The 16986-nt window shown below is 50.5% G+C and overlaps 2 protein-coding genes across 4 annotated transcripts in view; one reads left to right on the forward strand and one right to left on the reverse strand.

The window, feature by feature from the left end:
- The first annotated feature begins 254 nt into the window (after window positions 1–254).
- l3hypdh (trans-L-3-hydroxyproline dehydratase) lies at window positions 255–3095 on the forward strand. The gene is made up of 5 exons (XM_079753714.1): window positions 255–773; window positions 927–1096; window positions 1504–1626; window positions 1958–2095; window positions 2785–3095. Exons 1-5 carry the CDS (start codon window positions 290–292, stop codon window positions 2908–2910), a joined length of 1041 nt encoding a protein of 346 aa, XP_079609840.1. The 5' UTR covers window positions 255–289; the 3' UTR covers window positions 2911–3095.
- Window positions 3096–3158: 63 nt separating this feature from the next.
- Window positions 3159–16986, reverse strand: part of daam1b (dishevelled associated activator of morphogenesis 1b) — a 56548-nt gene continuing 42720 nt past the window's right edge. For 2 of the 3 annotated variants that reach the window (XM_079753712.1, XM_079753711.1), the window contains exons 15-26: window positions 16628–16735; window positions 15420–15449; window positions 13699–13796; window positions 12851–12935; window positions 12229–12335; window positions 11015–11103; window positions 10325–10493; window positions 9157–9264; window positions 8779–8839; window positions 8315–8446; window positions 5683–5853; window positions 3159–4827 (exon numbers count right to left, since the gene is read on the reverse strand). In XM_079753712.1, the coding sequence (XP_079609838.1) occupies window positions 4615–4827; window positions 5683–5853; window positions 8315–8446; window positions 8779–8839; window positions 9157–9264; window positions 10325–10493; window positions 11015–11103; window positions 12229–12335; window positions 12851–12935; window positions 13699–13796; window positions 15420–15449; window positions 16628–16735 (1371 nt within the window). In that variant the 3' untranslated portion in view covers window positions 3159–4614. The remainder of the gene's footprint in view (window positions 4828–5682; window positions 5854–8314; window positions 8447–8778; window positions 8840–9156; window positions 9265–10324; window positions 10494–11014; window positions 11104–12228; window positions 12336–12850; window positions 12936–13698; window positions 13797–15419; window positions 15450–16627; window positions 16736–16986) is intronic. The other variant, XM_079753713.1, reaches the window with a different exon arrangement.

Below are 16986 nucleotides of genomic sequence, written 5' to 3' on the forward strand. Positions count from 1 at the left end.
CGGTTCATTGGATGAAATGGGGCAGCCTCAAATGTATCGATCATCGTTAATTGAATACATTTTAACAATGAAAATAGTGAATAAACTTACGAGTCTGACATTCCCGTGCAGACACAGGGCGAGTTAAGCGCTCCTCAGCTGATGCGACCAAGAGCCAATGGCAGCCCAGGGTCAACACCCGCCCACTTCTCAACTTCACTCCCACGCTCCGCTACACTGGAGAGGCCAACCCATTCGGTGGAATTATAGTATAGTATTTCGATTTATCGGTTGTTTTATTTGTCTAGAGATGGAGTTGCAGGTTCCACCGAATGACGGGGGCTACGAGCTGTCCGTGGTGGACATGCACACGGGCGGCGAGCCGCTGCGGGTCATCCTGAGCGGGTACCCCGCCGAGATCCCCGGCGACACCCTGCTGTCCAAGCGGCGTCACGTCAGGGAGAACCTCGACCACCTCCGGCGGGCGCTGATGTTCGAGCCCCGGGGCCACTACGACATGTACGGGGCGCTGCTGGTGCCAAGCGAGCTCCCGGAGGCGGACCTGGGGGTGCTGTTCATGCACAACGAGGGATACAGCACCATGTGTGGACACGCCGTCATCGCGCTGGGACGTTTCGCCCTGGACTACAAGCTGGTGAAAGAGCCACGTTCCCCGGAGACCCAGGTCAACATCCACTGTCCCTGCGGGCTCGTCAAGGCCTTCGTCGAGTACTCGAACGGGAAGACCGGGGGCGTGAGGTTCCACAGTGTGCCCGCGTTTGCCTTTGCAACAGGTTGTGGTTCACATAGTGTAGTTATTGAAAAAGAAAAGCATATGAATAGGGGCCCATTGTTTACTTCTATGAATGCACTCAATTGCAAGACACAGACTTACCGAGTTCAGCTTGTTGTGGTGGTGGTGGTTGTTGATGCCGTTTGTTTTCTAGATGTCTCCGTGACAGTGGAGGGGTTCGGGGATGTTGTGGTGGACATCAGCTATGGAGGGGCTTTCTACGCCTTTGTGAGTGCCCAGAGGTTCGGCCTGGACGTGAGTCGATCCAGGACCCGGGATCTGGTAGATGCAGCGACCGCAGTTACAAAGGCTGTCAAGTCCCAGGTAATTCAGCTGTCTGAATGGGGGTGTTTGCTGTTTTACACTACCCGGACATGAAACCAGAAAAAAGAGATATTCTCAATCTAATTTAGCAGCCAATATTTTGGTAATGAAATGTGTATTATGTATTATTTCCATGAAGGTATAAATTGTTAGCAAATTAGGTTGACCTATTCATTTTTTTTGTTCAACTCTAGTGGTTTTGAATCAAAACCTTGCAATACTGTAGTCAATTCTGCTTTGTTCCACTTGGTTTAAAATTGACCATCCATCCATGGCTCAATCAATCCAGGGGTGAAAGCCAAGACGTTTTAAACACCGTATTTCCAGGAATACTCTGCCTACGTTCCTGCATGGCTCTCACTGTTCATGAGTGGTAGCCTAGGATACTATTGTGCCTTTTCTGTCAGGTGAAACTTCACCATCCGACCAGTGATGACCTAGCGTTCCTATATGGCACCATCATCACCGACGGCAATGATGCGTACTCCTCCGACCCCACGGCCAACATGTGTGTGTTCGCCGAAGCTCAGGTATGCAGAGGTTAGGGTGTTTAACTCCCAGCAGAAACGTTATGGGTTTGATCCCCCCTCCAACATCGCAGTTGACCCATCACCTTAGTGCTGTAGAAGTGTTTACTCTGTAACTAAATTGTAAAACATTATGCAGGATACATTTCAGCAAGGTGCCCACACACTAAATAAAACACCAGAGGATGGCTTTAAAAGAGACAAAGAGAGAGCACCATGAAAATTGTGTGTTTTGATTTGTTGAAAATAAATCTAAGTCTAGGCTACCTTTTTAAGACAACTAATTTAGTTTTGGTGTGCTTTAAATGTAAAACACACTCACACACACATGTAGGTGGACCGGAGCCCGACTGGTTCTGGGGTCACGGCCCGCATCGCCCTGCAGCACCACAGGGGTCTGATCGGCCTGAACCAGACCCGGGCCTTCAGGAGCGGAGCCACGGGGTCAGAGTTCACCGGGAAGGCCGTCCAGGTAATCCGGGCTGCTGCGGTCATGTGACCGTTCTTTGTAGCCATGGAGATGAGCGTTAGCATTTCGATTGCGACACAGGGTGGTCAGGGTCCACCGTTTCTCGGTTCAAAGCCCTGATATCTGCAGGCGTCCCTGAGCAAGATACCTAAAGGTTTTAGACCCGACACCTGCGCCTGAATGACGTCGGGGAAAAACGTGTTTAAGTCGCTGAAGATAAAAGCATTTGATCAGGACTTAAATGGTAGAGCCCGACCAATAACCGATTTAAGGGGCCGATGCCAACATTATGATGTAAAAAATTACAGATATCGATCATTATTCAAAATAAAGATATATCGGCCGTTATTCTATATGGTATCCTGGGGCTGGAGCAGCTCCCATGTTGCTTTGTCGTAAAACTTATCTTCCCACAGAACATGATGTAGAACAGTTCAGTGTTGGGATTGTTTAAGTGAATGTAGTCAGTTAAAGCATTTTAAAGGTTCAACCAGCACAGAAGAGGATTCACAGAACACCATTTCTAAAGTTTTTTATATCTGCAAACATATTCGGCGATACCGTTATATCTGGTCGGCAAAAATCGGCAGATAAAATCGGCAAATGGTGTATATACCTTTCTGGCTCCATTAAATGGTCCAGGGTTCAACAGCTGACATAATTTAAGATATCATTGTATAATTTCCATTCAGGAGACGACGTGTGGAGACTTCAAGGCGGTGGTAGTGGAGGTCGCTGGACGGGCGTTCTACACCGGCGTGTCGCGCTTCGTCCGGGAGAACGACGACGAGCTCACCAACGGTTTCCTCCTCAAATGATCGCCAATGTAATTCAGGCTATACTCTGTGAATAATTTTGCCTTTTTTTAAATAAACATCACCGTAAAAACATCCTTTTGGACGAGCAGTTATATAAGTTCAAGCAGGTCTGCTGAGTTTTGTATAAATCTCTGCTTGCGTGTGGCCGAAATTAACTGGCAGCCGTTTGACCACCAGAGGGCGCCAGATGGCAAGTTTTCAAAATAGTCCGTTTCTAGTTTCAGATAGGTTTGCGAAAAAATAATCCATACTGTTAACTCCCATTTATTAAGGTTGGGTCATAGTACAATGGAAGGCTGTTAAATTATAAAAATCCAATGGAGGTTTCTCACATCCGACATTTAGCCTTCAACTGATGATTTTGCTTCGTTCCTCCAACAACGAAAAAACATCAGCTGCACTTGACATATGTTTTAAAGAACATGGCTTTTCTGTTTTCCCACACTGTAAACCCTGCCAATATATTGATAACATACTTTTACTATCCAATAACAACTTAAAAGGGGGGAGGAAATCCAGTGAGGGGGAAGAGCTTGTGTATTGCATTGACTGGGTAGAGTTTAGCATAGTAAGTATGAATGTATGGATCTATGCATGAGAAACAAGCACGCAACCTTATATAAAGATATATGCATCGTCATCTAAGCGACACACATGAGTGTCCACACTTGATAGAGGAATTGCAGGTCAGGCCCAGGCCTTAAACGTACCCATTTAAACAATTAATATCAATAGAGTTAAGGCCAGCTCTTAACACTAAAAGTTCAAACATACAGTGATCAAATCCATAAATGCTGCATGTCGACAATGTTTGATAGAAAAACTTTCGTTGAGTCTCGTCGCTCTCAAAATTGAACCTCTGGGAATTCCCGTTGCGAAGCATGCGAGCGTCGGTTCGCCCGATCGCCAAGCCAACAGACGTTGTCCCGGGATACTTCGGAATCAGTCCTCCGAAAAAACTCCTCTCGCACCATTCCGTTGCGTAATAGCGTCCCCCTTCTCCTTTTTTCTTTCAATCTATCAAATCTTCACATACAAAATGGTCCCCATATATATATATATATATATATTTATTGGGAAGCAGTCCATTATCTGCACGCGATCCACCATAGATATAAAAACCACACACATGTTAAGATTCCCATTATCGGAGGATGAACAATATCTGGAAGGTTTTTTCCCCAGCAATCTCTCTGTTTAGGGGGTACACAGCCAGGGCTCGCCCCGTATACACGGACCACATTCTCCACCTCTTCCATCGCTCCTCTGTTCAGCACTGCTAGTATCCCTCGCAGTACTCCGCACAGGAACGTTGCATTGTGGGAATGTTCAGAGTGTCTCACCGTCGCCCCCCCGTGGTCCAGTTTGGTCATGACATCATTTGGCTTGAGCTCCGTTCAAAGTACGTACCACAAAACAAAATCAACTGAAAAGTGAGCACGTGGAAAAGGGTGGTGGGGGGGTCGGGGTGGGGGTCAAGGACGTGTTTCATGGTTGTCATGACGATGATGACGACAAGGCGGCCACGAAGAAGGCGTCGGTGGAATGCGCCCCCCCCCCCCCCCTCCCCCTCCTATGTGTTCGGAGGTCGGCCTAGCCTCCTCCGAGGAGCGGGAGGGGGGGGGTTCACGTGGTGTGTGTGTGTGTGTGTGGGGGGTTGGTCACGTGGTCGGAGGGTGGGGGTGGAGACAGGCCTCCATCCACTCAGAAGTTGAGCTTGGTGACGGGTCGCTCGCGGCCGCCGTCGGTGGTGGTGCTGTTGATGCGCTTGCGGTTGCGTTTCATCTTGGACAGGTCCTTGTCGAACACCTCGCCGGAGCGGAGCGCCGACACGAGGTCGTCGAACTCGCCGCCGTCGTCCTCGCCGTTGGCCTTGGCCTTACGCGCCTTGCGCTCCTTCTCCCGCTGCTCCTTCAGCTGAGGGAGGGGGGGGAGGGAGAGAGAGAGAGAGAGAGAGAGAGAGAGAGAGAGAGAGAGAGAGAGAGAGAGAGAGAGAGAGAGAGAGAGGGGGGGGGGGGGGAGAGACAGAGAGACAGACAGAGTGAGAGAGAGAGAGAGAGAGAGAGAGAGAGAGAGAGAGAGAGAGAGAGAGAGAGAGAGAGAGAGAGAGAGAGAGAGAGAGAGAGAGAGAGAGAGAGAGAGAGAGGAGAGGAGAGAGAGAGAGGGGGGAGAGAGAGAGAGACAGACAGAGTGACAGAGAGAGAGAGAGGGGGGAGAGAGACAGAGACAGAGACAGAGAGGGGGGGGAGAGAGAGAGACAGAGAGAGAGCGACAGAGAGACAGAGAGAGAGAGAGAGAGAGAGAGACAGAGACAGAGACAGAGACAGAGAGAGAGAGAGAGAGAGAGAGACAGAGAGAGAGGACACCACATTTACTTTGGGGAGCGGACTGCCAGCTGCCTTAGCGCGCAGACAGCGGGAGGCTGCTCCTGACTTAACTTAGTTTAACATGGCAACGTGAAGCAGCCTCTGAGTTGATTAGGACAACATTAAGCTGCTTCTGAGTTGAAGAGGCTGGTGTTAAGCCTCTTCTTGGTTCAATAGGACAACACGAAGCTGCTTCCGAGTTTAATACGATGATGTTAAGCTGCTTCTTAGTCCAATAGGACTACATCAAGTGGCTTCGCGACCTTCCTGAGACATCATGAAGCCGCTTGATGAGACAACATGAAACTAGTTCAGCGTTAAATATGCAGCAGGAAGTGGCTTCTTTTGACTTCCTGACCCACACACACACACACACACACACACACACGCACACGCACACACAGACCTGCGCCTCCATCTTGGCCCGCCGCTCTTCCTCCTCCTTGCGCTTGCGGATGTTCTCGTTCTCCTGCTGCGCCTCGGAGAACGACTGCAGGAACTGGTCGAAGATCCCGAAGAACTCGTCGGGCTGCATCTTGGCCGGGTCCTCCCCGAAGTGCTTCACCGCCCGCACGAACTGAGGGGAGACCCGGGAGACTACGTCAGAGGGGTGGGGTAGGGGGGGAGGCCGGGTGGAGGTGGGGTAGGGGGGAGGGTGGGGTAGGGTGGAGGTCTAGGTGGGGTAGGGAGGAGGTCAGGATGGGGTAGGGTGGAGGTCTAGGTGGGGTAGGGAGGAGGGTGGGGTAGGGTGGAGGTCTAGGTGGGGTAGGGTGGAGGTCAGGATGGGGTAGGGTGGAGGTCTAGGTGGGGTAGGGAGGAGGGTGGGGTAGGGTGGAGGTCTAGGTGGGGTAAGGAGGAGGGTGGGGTAGGGTGGAGGTCAGGATGGGGTAGGGAGGAGGGTGGGGTAGGGTGGAGGGTGGGGTAGGGAGGAGGTCTAGGTGGGGTAGGGAGGAGGGTGGGGTAGGGTGGAGGGTGGGGTAGGGTGGAGGGTGGGGTAGGGTGGAGGTCAGGATGGGGTAGGGCGGAGGTCAGGATGGGGTAGGGTGGAGGTCTAGGTGGGGTAGGGTGGAGGTCAGGATGGGGTAGGGTGGAGGTCTAGGTGGGGTAGGGAGGAGGGTGGGGTAGGGTGGAGGTCTAGGTGGGGTAGGGTGGAGGTCAGGATGGGGTAGGGAGGAGGGTGGGGTAGGGTGGAGGTCAGGATGGGGTAGGGAGGAGGGTGGGGTAGGGTGGAGGGTGGGGTAGGGAGGAGGTCTAGGTGGGGTAGGGAGGAGGGTGGGGTAGGGTGGAGGTGGGGTAGGGAGGAGGGTGGGGTAGGGTGGAGGTCTAGGTGGGGTAGGGTGGAGGTCAGGATGGGGTAGGGTGGAGGTCTAGGTGGGGTAGGGAGGAGGGTGGGGTAGGGTGGAGGTCAGGATGGGGTAGGGAGGAGGGTGGGGTAGGGTGGAGGGTGGGGTAGGGTGGAGGGTGGGGTAGGGAGGAGGTCTAGGTGGGGTAGGGTGGAGGTCTAGGTGGGGTAGGGAGGAGGGTGGGGTAGGGTGGAGGTCTAGGTGGGGTAGGGTGGAGGTCAGGATGGGGTAGGGTGGAGGTCTAGGTGGGGTAGGGAGGAGGGTGGGGTAGGGTGGAGGTCAGGATGGGGTAGGGCGGAGGTCAGGATGGGGTAGGGTGGAGGTCAGGGTTGGGGTGGAGGTCGGGGTGGTGTAGGATGGAGTCCCGGGGTGGAGGCCCGGTAACATCCTGGGACCAGATTAACGTACGGCTGTAAAGCCTGCTCTACGCCGGACCCTCGTTAGCGGTATTGCGCGGCTTTGAAGCCGGCGCCGCGCGGCTAATGACTGCAGCCGGGGCCCCGCGGGTTCAGGCGGGGGCCGCTTGTTTGTTGGTTACGGGGTGGAAGTTGGAGAGGCAGAGAGAGACCAGATGTGGAACCAGGCTGAGATCATAGGGGTTCAGACGATGTTTATGTCAAGGGCGGCTGGGCGTGGCCGCGTCGACGCTTGTTAGTACATAGATAAACACATGTTTACGTCGAGCCACGAACACGGTGACACGAGGCCGATGGACTGTGTGTGTGTGCTGGCTGGCGTCGGGGATACGGGAGGTGAGGGGTGAAACCCAACACCCTATGGTTATGTGTCATGTGGAATTCAAGGAACAATGGTCAAAACTCGCTTTGTGTCTCGTTAGGCTTTGATGAAAATTGAACACACACACACAAGCCCGCAACAACACCCGAGCACAGGTGTGTGTGTGTGTGTGTGTGTGTGTGTGTGTGTGTGTGTGTGTGTGTGTGTGTGTGTGTGTGTGTGTGTGTGTGTGTGTGTGTGTGTGTGTGCGTGTTGGTGACTCGGTTGCACACTGAAACATGCGCTGACTTTGCGCTCCACTGCCTTTTGAGACTGTGACAGGCGACGCTGGGGGCGTCAAGTCAAATGAATTGTTTCCAGGTGGGGTGCGAGGATGTTTACCCGGGGAGCGGAAAGCATCGTGAAGGTTTTTCACACCTCGGAAATGAGGCAAGCTGCGCGTCTCCCACGAAAGGGTCGCCGATGCTAGCATAAACAGCGACCGCTGTCAGTACATCGTTTTTCAAGGTTTCCAATGCCCTGCCTGCATGAAACTTTATTGAACCAAGAGAGACCACTTCAGTACATTCTGCTTGTGAGGACCGCTCACAAACCGAACCGAGAATCACATCAGAATGTTTATTTGAATTCCCAAAGCTAGTAGCATCGGGCTGATGTATATACTAGCTGCTGTGCACAGATATAACCGCCGCTAATAACCTGCTGGGGGATAGCTCTGGCCCCACACTGAAGGCCGCTCTGGAGCCGACTCTAGCCGAGCGGAAGGCAGAGGTTCTCCAGGGGCCGCATTAACGTCCGGGGTTCCTGGAAGTTCCTGGGGCTGCAGGGATCATTAAAAAGCCCTGTAAAAAAGCCCCAGCTGGAAGTGACCTGTCGACCCCCACGGTGATAACCGACTCTAACCCCAGAACCACGCCCCCCCCCGTACCGCACCACACACACCCAGGGCGGACTCACCAGCTCCTTTGCCTCCGCCAGGGAGTCCTCCACGTCGGAGAAGCTGAAGCTGGCCACGGCGATGAACTGGCTCACCACAGACACAAACTTGTCGCCGGCCTCCTGCGGTCGCTTCTTCTGGAACTCCAGCTCCTGAGGGCGAGACATCGCACATGCACACACACGCACACACACACACGGAAAGACGCACACACACACACACAGATGTTGAAGATGAGGAACGTTGGTGGGATTCAAGGAGAGAAGCACAGTGTGTCGCTATCCTAACCGTCCCACACAATCTAGTGGCTGTTACTAGACTCCCATCTGAAAGGTTGCGGGTTTGATCCCCAATGTAACCTTGCCATAACCTGCGGGCTACAACCTTAAAGGGGACTAATGAATAGTGAACAGTAGGTACTGCAGGGTGATAGTATTGAAGTCAGGGGCTGCGTTGTGTTAGCAGTCAGCAGCTATGGACTCACACTCTCCACGCTCTTCAGCCCGCTGCGCAGGTTGCTGATGTCCTTCTCCAGCTCGCTCATGCTGCAGGGGGAACAGAAAGCACAGGACAAGGGGTTAGGGGGTTCGATGTCCCCGTCCTGCATGTAGGTATCTTTGAGCAAGATGCCCTGACACATGCCGTTCGGCCTGTTAAAAAGTAATTGGGGATAAAAGTGTCCTCTAATTAACTCAACATAAAACATTTTAAACATGTAAAATAGATATATGTATATGAAAGAATAAATAAATAAATAAATGAGAAGGTGTTTTCTATGAGATACATTTTAAAAAGGGCCCCAATTTAAAAAAAAAGTGAAAGATGGGGTTGGGGTTAGTGTCGGGTTGCCGCAGTAACGTACTTGACTTTGGCTGCATTGGGGACACACTGCAGCTCTTCCTGGAAGAGCAGCACCTTGGGGTACTTAGTCTCCAGGATGGTGATCAGGTAGTGGAGCAGCGTGATGTTCCTGCACGCACACGCACACACACACACACACACACAGGTCAGGGGGCTTCGTTTTCCCATTCCCCTAGCCCTTCCACATGAGACATTCTTACACTGAAGACATCTTTCTGTTGGCCCGGACCGGACCGCTGGGCCATCACATACGCTATGCATCAGAACACCATCTGGTGACTTTGGCCCCCATAAAGAGGGCCCCCCTGGGGGTTACACTGGCCCTGGGGGGGGGGGGGGGGGGGGTGGACGTACTGGAGGACTTTAACGGCCGCGAGCTGCCGCTGGGAAACCTGGTCGGCGAGACTGGACGTTGAAGACCGACGTTTCGTATCCACGATGATCAAAGGCATGGTCAGTCAGACCCCCCCCCCCTGCCTGCCAATTTTTGCACTTTTTATTTTTTATACGTTTGTTTTATTGCGAGATGTAAATCGCTCCAAGCGGCGGGTGAAACTCGGACACCGCTCGGGGGGGGGGGGTTTACGACTTCAAACCCGGCACCATGTTTTCAATTTCCCCAACAATGTAAACGAACGTGAAAGTACGAGATGGCAATCCTGAAAACACATCATCTCCTGTTTTGTGATGAAGAGGTGCTCCGACCCCCTAACGTACAAACCGTCTGTGGCGAAGCTGGAATCAAGCAGAGCTCTATATAGGGGTCGAGGTGTTTTCATTTGGGTTATATATGTTTCGGGGTGCATATTGGGGATATATATTTCGGGCTGCACTTCAGGCATATATAAATTTGGTTGCAATTTGGATATACATTTTTTTCGGGGTGCATTTCAGGTACATATATTTCAGGTAAATATATTTCGGGGTGCCTTTTGGGTATAAATATTCTGGGTTCATTTTGGGCATATATATGTCAGGGTGCATTTCGGGTATATATATTTTTCGGGGTGTGTTTCGGCTATATATATTTCGGGCTGCTTTTCAGGTAAATATAATTTGGGGTGCATTTCAGGTATATATATATATATATATATATATATATATATATATATCTATATCTATATTCGGGAGCGTGCAGGTGACGGAGGAGGAGGGCGTGGTGTTCTCACTTGTCGATGCTGGACTTGGTGTCGGCGATCTTGTTGAGCGAGGACACCTTGAAGCCGTAGGCGTTGCCCCGCTGGCCCTTGTTCATGTAGTTCCCGAAGGCCAGCACCACCTCCAACAACTGCTTCAGGTTCCGGCTGTGCAGCACCTCCTTGGAGGCCTTGGTCAGGGCTGGGGGGGCGGAGAACACCGTCAGTGGGTCGGACAGCGGAGGTGCTCTGCATGTATTTTGACCAGAGGCAACTCTTTCCACTGTTTCTGGTTTCGAATGGTGTTAAATGAAATTTATTTTTTATGGACTTTCTGTGCTTTTAAGGACAGGACTGTACGTCCTGGCAATTAAAAATAGTGCTTAGCATTGAGTACCGTCTTATCCTAGATATCTTTGTTGTTTACAGGGTAATGGGTTAACCTAACAATACTAAGTGCATGGCAGCTGTTTCTATAAACATTCTTACTGTTCGGAACGCGATATATTGTTGTTTCTCTAAGTCGCTTTGGATGAAACGATGGAAGCAGAGAGAAAGGTGGGTTTACTGAGAGAGAGAGTGTCATGTGAACCTCCACGGGGGGTCGCACTAGCGATCTGAGCCACTGACCGGATTATCTCTGATGTGAATGTCCAGGCCTCAGCCAGACAGGGAGACAGCCCACCAAACATCTAATAGAAACAGAGTTAGCGTTGGTCTCACCTTCAACTTTGGGTTTCATTTCAGCCACTCGCTCGGCAAACTTCTTCTTGAAGTACAGCGACTGTAGCCTCTGCTGGTAGTGGTTTATCCTGAGGAAAGAGACGCAAATATATATTTTATATAAGCTTACCATTTAAACAAAAATGTGGGTTAGAGAAGTCTTATAAACTATAAAACTGACTATACCGATTTTCTTTGTAAGTCGATAAAGGTCAACCCTTAGACTGGGGAGAGGAAGAAAAAAACCCCCGTCATGAATCAACCAGTCAGGTAATTTAACATGTGTGAAAAAAATGAAATCTCTATATATTGTTTTTTTCTTCTTCTTCTTCTAACTGGGCTTTAGTGTTCCTTTAATGAACGCGGCCAGCTTCAACCTTGGAGCGTATGGAAACCATGAGGACACGGTGTGTGTGTGTGTGTGTGTGTGTGTGTGTGTGTGTGTGTGTGTGCGTGCGTGCGTGCGTGCGTGCGTGCGTGCGTGCGTGCGTGCGTGCGTGCGTGCGTGCGTGCGTGCGTGCGTGCGTGCGTGCGTGCGTGCGTGCGTGCGTGCGTGTGTGTGTGTGCGCGCTCTGTAATAACTGAGGGGCAGTGGGGCCCGAAAGGCCCTCGGGTCTGGGCAGCACATGATCCTCGTCGCCAAGGGAACCAACGTTTGGTGTTACGACTTCCTAAACCTTCACACAATCCCTTCATTCATTCTAGATGATTTAGTTAAAGGGATATGCCGCAGTCCCTTTAAGGCACGTTACTATGAACCGGCTCAGATATTGTTTACAAAACGCTCAGCTGTCGGCGACTGTTGGGCAAAGGAAAACTGTTATTACAGCGACGAACGCCGGAACGTACGTAGGAGTTGCGCAACACAAATGGATCAAGTTAAGACCGATCTTTTCCACCACATAGAGTGTCATGTAATTACCTGCCTCCGCCTCGTATCGGAATGAGACCTCTCCCTCCTACCCGTTGTTTAAGTGCTTTGGAAGCAGTGCATTGTGGGACCACTCGCTTAAGGCTAGCTAACAAACCTAAGTGATCTTGCAGCAGGGGCCAATACCGTTTTAACAGATCCGGAGGCGCGTGTTAAAATGTTAAAGGTCTGGTTTTTCCTGTGTGAAAGCGCTCTCGCGGGGGTCTTAGAGGGAGCTGGGTCTGGGGGGGGGGGGGGGGGTCTGTGGGTGTGGGATGGGTTCTGTGTGCGGGGCCCCACCCACCGGCTCATCTCGTAGAAGAAGCGGTCCGGCTTGGCCATGCGGTCCAGCTCGTGCTTGTGCTCCTCCAGCAGATCCACGTCGCTCTTCTCCGGGACGAACTTCAGCATCTGAGAGGGGGGGGTAAGAGGGGAGCAGAGGGGTTAATGATTCACAGGCGTTACCACACACACACACACACACACACACACACAGGCGCAAACGAGCGCACACACACAGGAAGACACACACAGCAGGCACGCAGGCACACACACACACACAGAAAGGTCAACAATGGGTTATTAAACGAGATTAAGAAAATAAAACTTAAACCTAAAGCAAATTTGTCGTGAATTTATCTTTGATTACAATCCCTTTCTTTTTTTGTTATCACGTGTCCCTGTACTGCATTCACAGCACGTAAACAAAGCGCACCGTGATTCTACATTTGTCCCCACGAAATCCATTTCCATCTCCTTCGTGTCTTTTCAAACCACTGAAAGCCAAACAGATTTTTTTTTTTTAAATCTATTTGCTCGAGGGCGCATTAACTCTGAGCGCCATTCTCTCCCTGCTCCGTTGCCCCGTCTGCCCAGTGTCTCCGAACAAAGGCCTGTGCGGTGGTGCGTGTGGGCTCAGCCCTCACCTGCTCCAGCATGTCTTTAGGGAGGTCCTCCTGCTCGTCCATGGTGAGGATGGCTCGCTTCATCTCCTCGTTGGACAGCTTCAGCCTGCGGTGCGCAAACACATTTCCCCATCAAAAAAAAAACAACAAACCCACCCGAAGGAACCATCTCCTTGGATTACATGTCACTTCAAGTCTGTTGTTTGTTGACCGCCTGAAACCGCCGGGTTTTCAAAGGGCTTCACGGGCAACCTTACACGACACCACACTAAGCATTTTTTAAAGGGCGAGTAACAGGCTCGAGGGAAACATTGAGATTCAACACGGTCGCTTCCAGGAACTGTTAGAAGTGCGATAATCATAGTGCCTTAATGGGCAGACAAATAATGCTAGCATAAATAACACCCGAGTGATGTTGCAACAGCTTCGATATGCTGCAATAAAACTGGTTACCAACATCCCAGTAATCAGGAGCATAAGCCGGGAAGTGGATTTTAATGAACGATGCAAAAAGCACGGACAATGGTGGGGAGATCCCCATGACTCCTCTGGTGTCCCTTCTGATGTACCAAATACCCAACCGACAGCGACACAGAGCAATACAAGCAATGAAAAGGTTGTTAGAAAACCACAATCACACAACCACAAAACATTGCTCCCTGCTTGTCTGATGAGAATTACTACATTAAACACACAACTATGTCCATAGTCGTCAGTGTTATCTGATCATGTGTGTTACTGCTATTGACGATGTTTGTACTTTTATTGACTCAATGCACTTTATTTGTACAGTGTCCCTTGGTACCTTGAAAGGCGCTTTTAAAATACAATTTATCATGATTATTGTTGTTGTTCTGTCGAGCCCGTACCTCGAGAGCAGGATGTTGCAGTTCTGTGCCCGGCGGCCGTCGATAATCGACAGCTCCTTGACCTTCTTGGCGGTCCCAATGTCGTCCTCCACGTCTTTCTGCGAGTTACAGATAGGAGGAATTAATACAGGATGGAAGCATGGAACGATCCGTCTCAATCTGAAGAAACACTCCCATACGCACGCACGCATGCACGCACACACACACGCTCACTTTTAGAATTTTCTCAGTGGAAAACTTTGTTTAAAGTACAATTTTGTAAACTAAATTAAACTAGTCTTCAATAAGGCCCTGCTTATCATCGTTTATCATCGTCTGCAAACCGGTCTTTAGCATCAATCTACATCTGAACATAACCTGGAGGGCTGAGGGCCTCCTGTTCTTAGGATGCCTACAGGGTTAGTCAGGCTGCGGACTTTGGGGATTGAACCCGGCAGCTTTCGCCTGCAACTCCAGCACCCTACTTGCCAGTACACTCTCCCGCTACAGAACACCAGAGCGCTGGCCCAGTCATGGCCTCTGGTGACTCATGATTTAACTTCGATTGAACAAAAGCCCTTGATTGCATTGTTTCCCTCCACTGTTTGTCTACTGTTGTGCCCACAAGCCCACTGTGGAGCTACGCATGACCGGACAAAAGCGCCGGTCGATATCTCTACGTCAATGAAAACTCCCTCTGATGGGGCTAACGTCTGATCATGTCCAATGGTCAACGTTATACACAGACAGCTATACGTATCCAACTGTAATTAGAGGAGTCTCTGCATGTCTGGGTGCTCTTGGATTTGCTCGACAACCTTTCATCCGGTCGACTTCACACTTGGCAAGGGTGTTGCTGAGGATTCGAGGAAGTGCAGTGTCCGGTGTGTGAAGCCGTTCGGATCAGCGGTTCTCAGCAGAGCTACGATAATCTGTCCTGTACCGGACACGCTACAGTTTTCAGTGGGCGCTACATTAGTGTGTATAAGGGGAAAACGAATAGATCAAGATCCCTGACAGAAACTGAAACCCTAGTCACTACACTGTTCTATTCTGCCCCACCATCCTTGTACACGCATACAAGCACACACTCGCACAGACTATTGGATGGTATTTTGTTATTCTGGATTTGATTTTCAAATCAAATGAAAATAACCCCAAACCCAACATTTTACAACATACTCTCCCAGACAGAGGCGAACCAAAACAGTCACATCGAATACACATTCATCAACACGGACACAACAGTGGACATGGAAAATGTTCCTCATAATAAATGTGCTTTACACCTCAAAAAACAGTTTTTCTTTGTTTGAAATCTAAAATTGACGTGTGTGGATTGAGGTTAAGTTATCGTGCTACATGCTTCAGAGTTAGGGTTAAAGGTATACTTTGTTTTGTCAGAGGAGGTGAGAAGGGGTCAGACTCCACCCTGCTGGGACGCCACTGACCCAAAACATGCGCTCCCAGGTGAGTTTGCTGGCTGTGTGGCTGCGACAAGATTATTACACAGAGCCCAATTTGGTAATCAAATGAATGAAGACGATATAAGTAAGCCCATGTAATCAAATTCGGGCTGAATGAAAACAGAGTAAAATAAAAAAGGGGGACAGTAAAATCAACTGCCAAGTAGTATACCTTTAACTGGATGAACTGTGAGGTAACGTGTTTTCTTACACCCCTGATTGTCTCGGCTTGTGTGGGGGCATGATGGTGAGGTAGAAGAATCAACAGGCACTCACCTGCTTGTTGTTATTGACCATAAAGAAGTCCTAAAACGCAAGCAAGAAGCAAGGAAGACGTGGGCACTCGTTAGAACAGGTCAAAGCAGAGCAAATCAAAACAGGGCACGCTCAGCATTCAAGTGACAATAAACAGCTACGGCCAGGGAGTAGGGGGTGTCGTCATGGAGACAAAGCGCCGGGGCAGAAGGACAGACTCTGGGTCTGTTGTTGGGGGGGGGGGGGGGGGGGGGGGGGGGGCTGGCCGTGACCTCGGCGCGTGCCTGCGGGCGTTTCTCTCGAGCCAGCGGGCGGTTTTCGACATGCTTGGCGCACGACTCAACACAAACAGAAATGCGGTCGGTCCGGAGAATCCGGTTTCAGCCGGTGTGCTCGCTACTCTTAGCCGTGAGACCAACACAGAGAGCACCGTCTTAGTGAAGGTGGAGCTGTACAGAAACCTGCTTTGGAGCCTGACTCATCGGGCACATCCGCTGCTTTTTAATAGCTTACAGTTATAGCCTGGATATTAATCGTTTGGTGTAATTCCATTAAAAGCGCTTCCTGGCGCGACCTGATTGGCTGTGCATGGGCCATTGGATTTAAGGCTCCATAAAGGCCAGAGGACGCTCGATTGGGATATTTTTAAATGGAGCCTGTGTTGGTCTGATAGCTGCTCGCTCGCACACACACACTATCAAATTCATGACCAGACTGAAACGCATAGTAAGCAGACACTAGACGCATACAGGGCATTCTCGTCTAGTGGGTCATGCCAGTACTTTAGTCGTGTCAAACACATCGGATGGATGGTCAAACCGATGAAAGCGACGGGTGGTTTGGTTTGAAGGTAAAAATGGAATTAGTGATGATGGACATTAGTGCATGAACCGTTCTGTATAATATCGGCCTCTTTTCCTCTCTGTAATACCAATATAATAGTATGTCACTGGCATGCTGTGAGGCAGAAAAACCAAAGGGATTTCAAGGTGTCCAAAATGCAAAAAACATGCAATTATTCAGATTTTCATTTTTTTGTGCGTGTCAATTTAAAAAAGCATTGGTGAGGCAGCGTTGATCTGTATCTCAGACACTTTGAAAGCGGCTACACAGGCCCGAAGCAAAGTGTGGCGAGCCTCAATTTGTCAGAAGGACCCAGGAGGTGGAGAAGTACACCATTACACCACCGGGAGCAGCTGGAGGCTTCGTGGGGCTCTCCCGTGAGCTACCTGCTGTCTCTGGTAGGCGGAGAAGGTCTTCTCGATGTCCATCAGGTCCAGCACCTTGAAGACCTTGGCGTCGTCCACGTCCATCCACACCGTACCTTCCAGCTTATTCTGTTGGGGACAGGAGGAGGGGGAACATGATCAGAGTAACCGTGGTGATGATGGGGGCTTTGGGTGTTGGGACGTTGGGACGATAGCTAAGATAAACGGACTGCATTTTTTATCGTGCTTTTCTAACCATTGGCCACTCAAACACTCTACAATATTGCCCAACATTCATTCATTCATGCGCAGATTCACACACCGACTGTGGTGTGACACTCGACACTCTCTATCCCCGGCTAGGAGGAGCCCGGGATTGA

The sequence above is a fragment of the Pollachius pollachius genome (assembly GCF_949987615.1).
Source record: "Pollachius pollachius genome assembly, chromosome: 16".
NCBI lineage: Eukaryota > Metazoa > Chordata > Actinopteri > Gadiformes > Gadidae > Pollachius > Pollachius pollachius.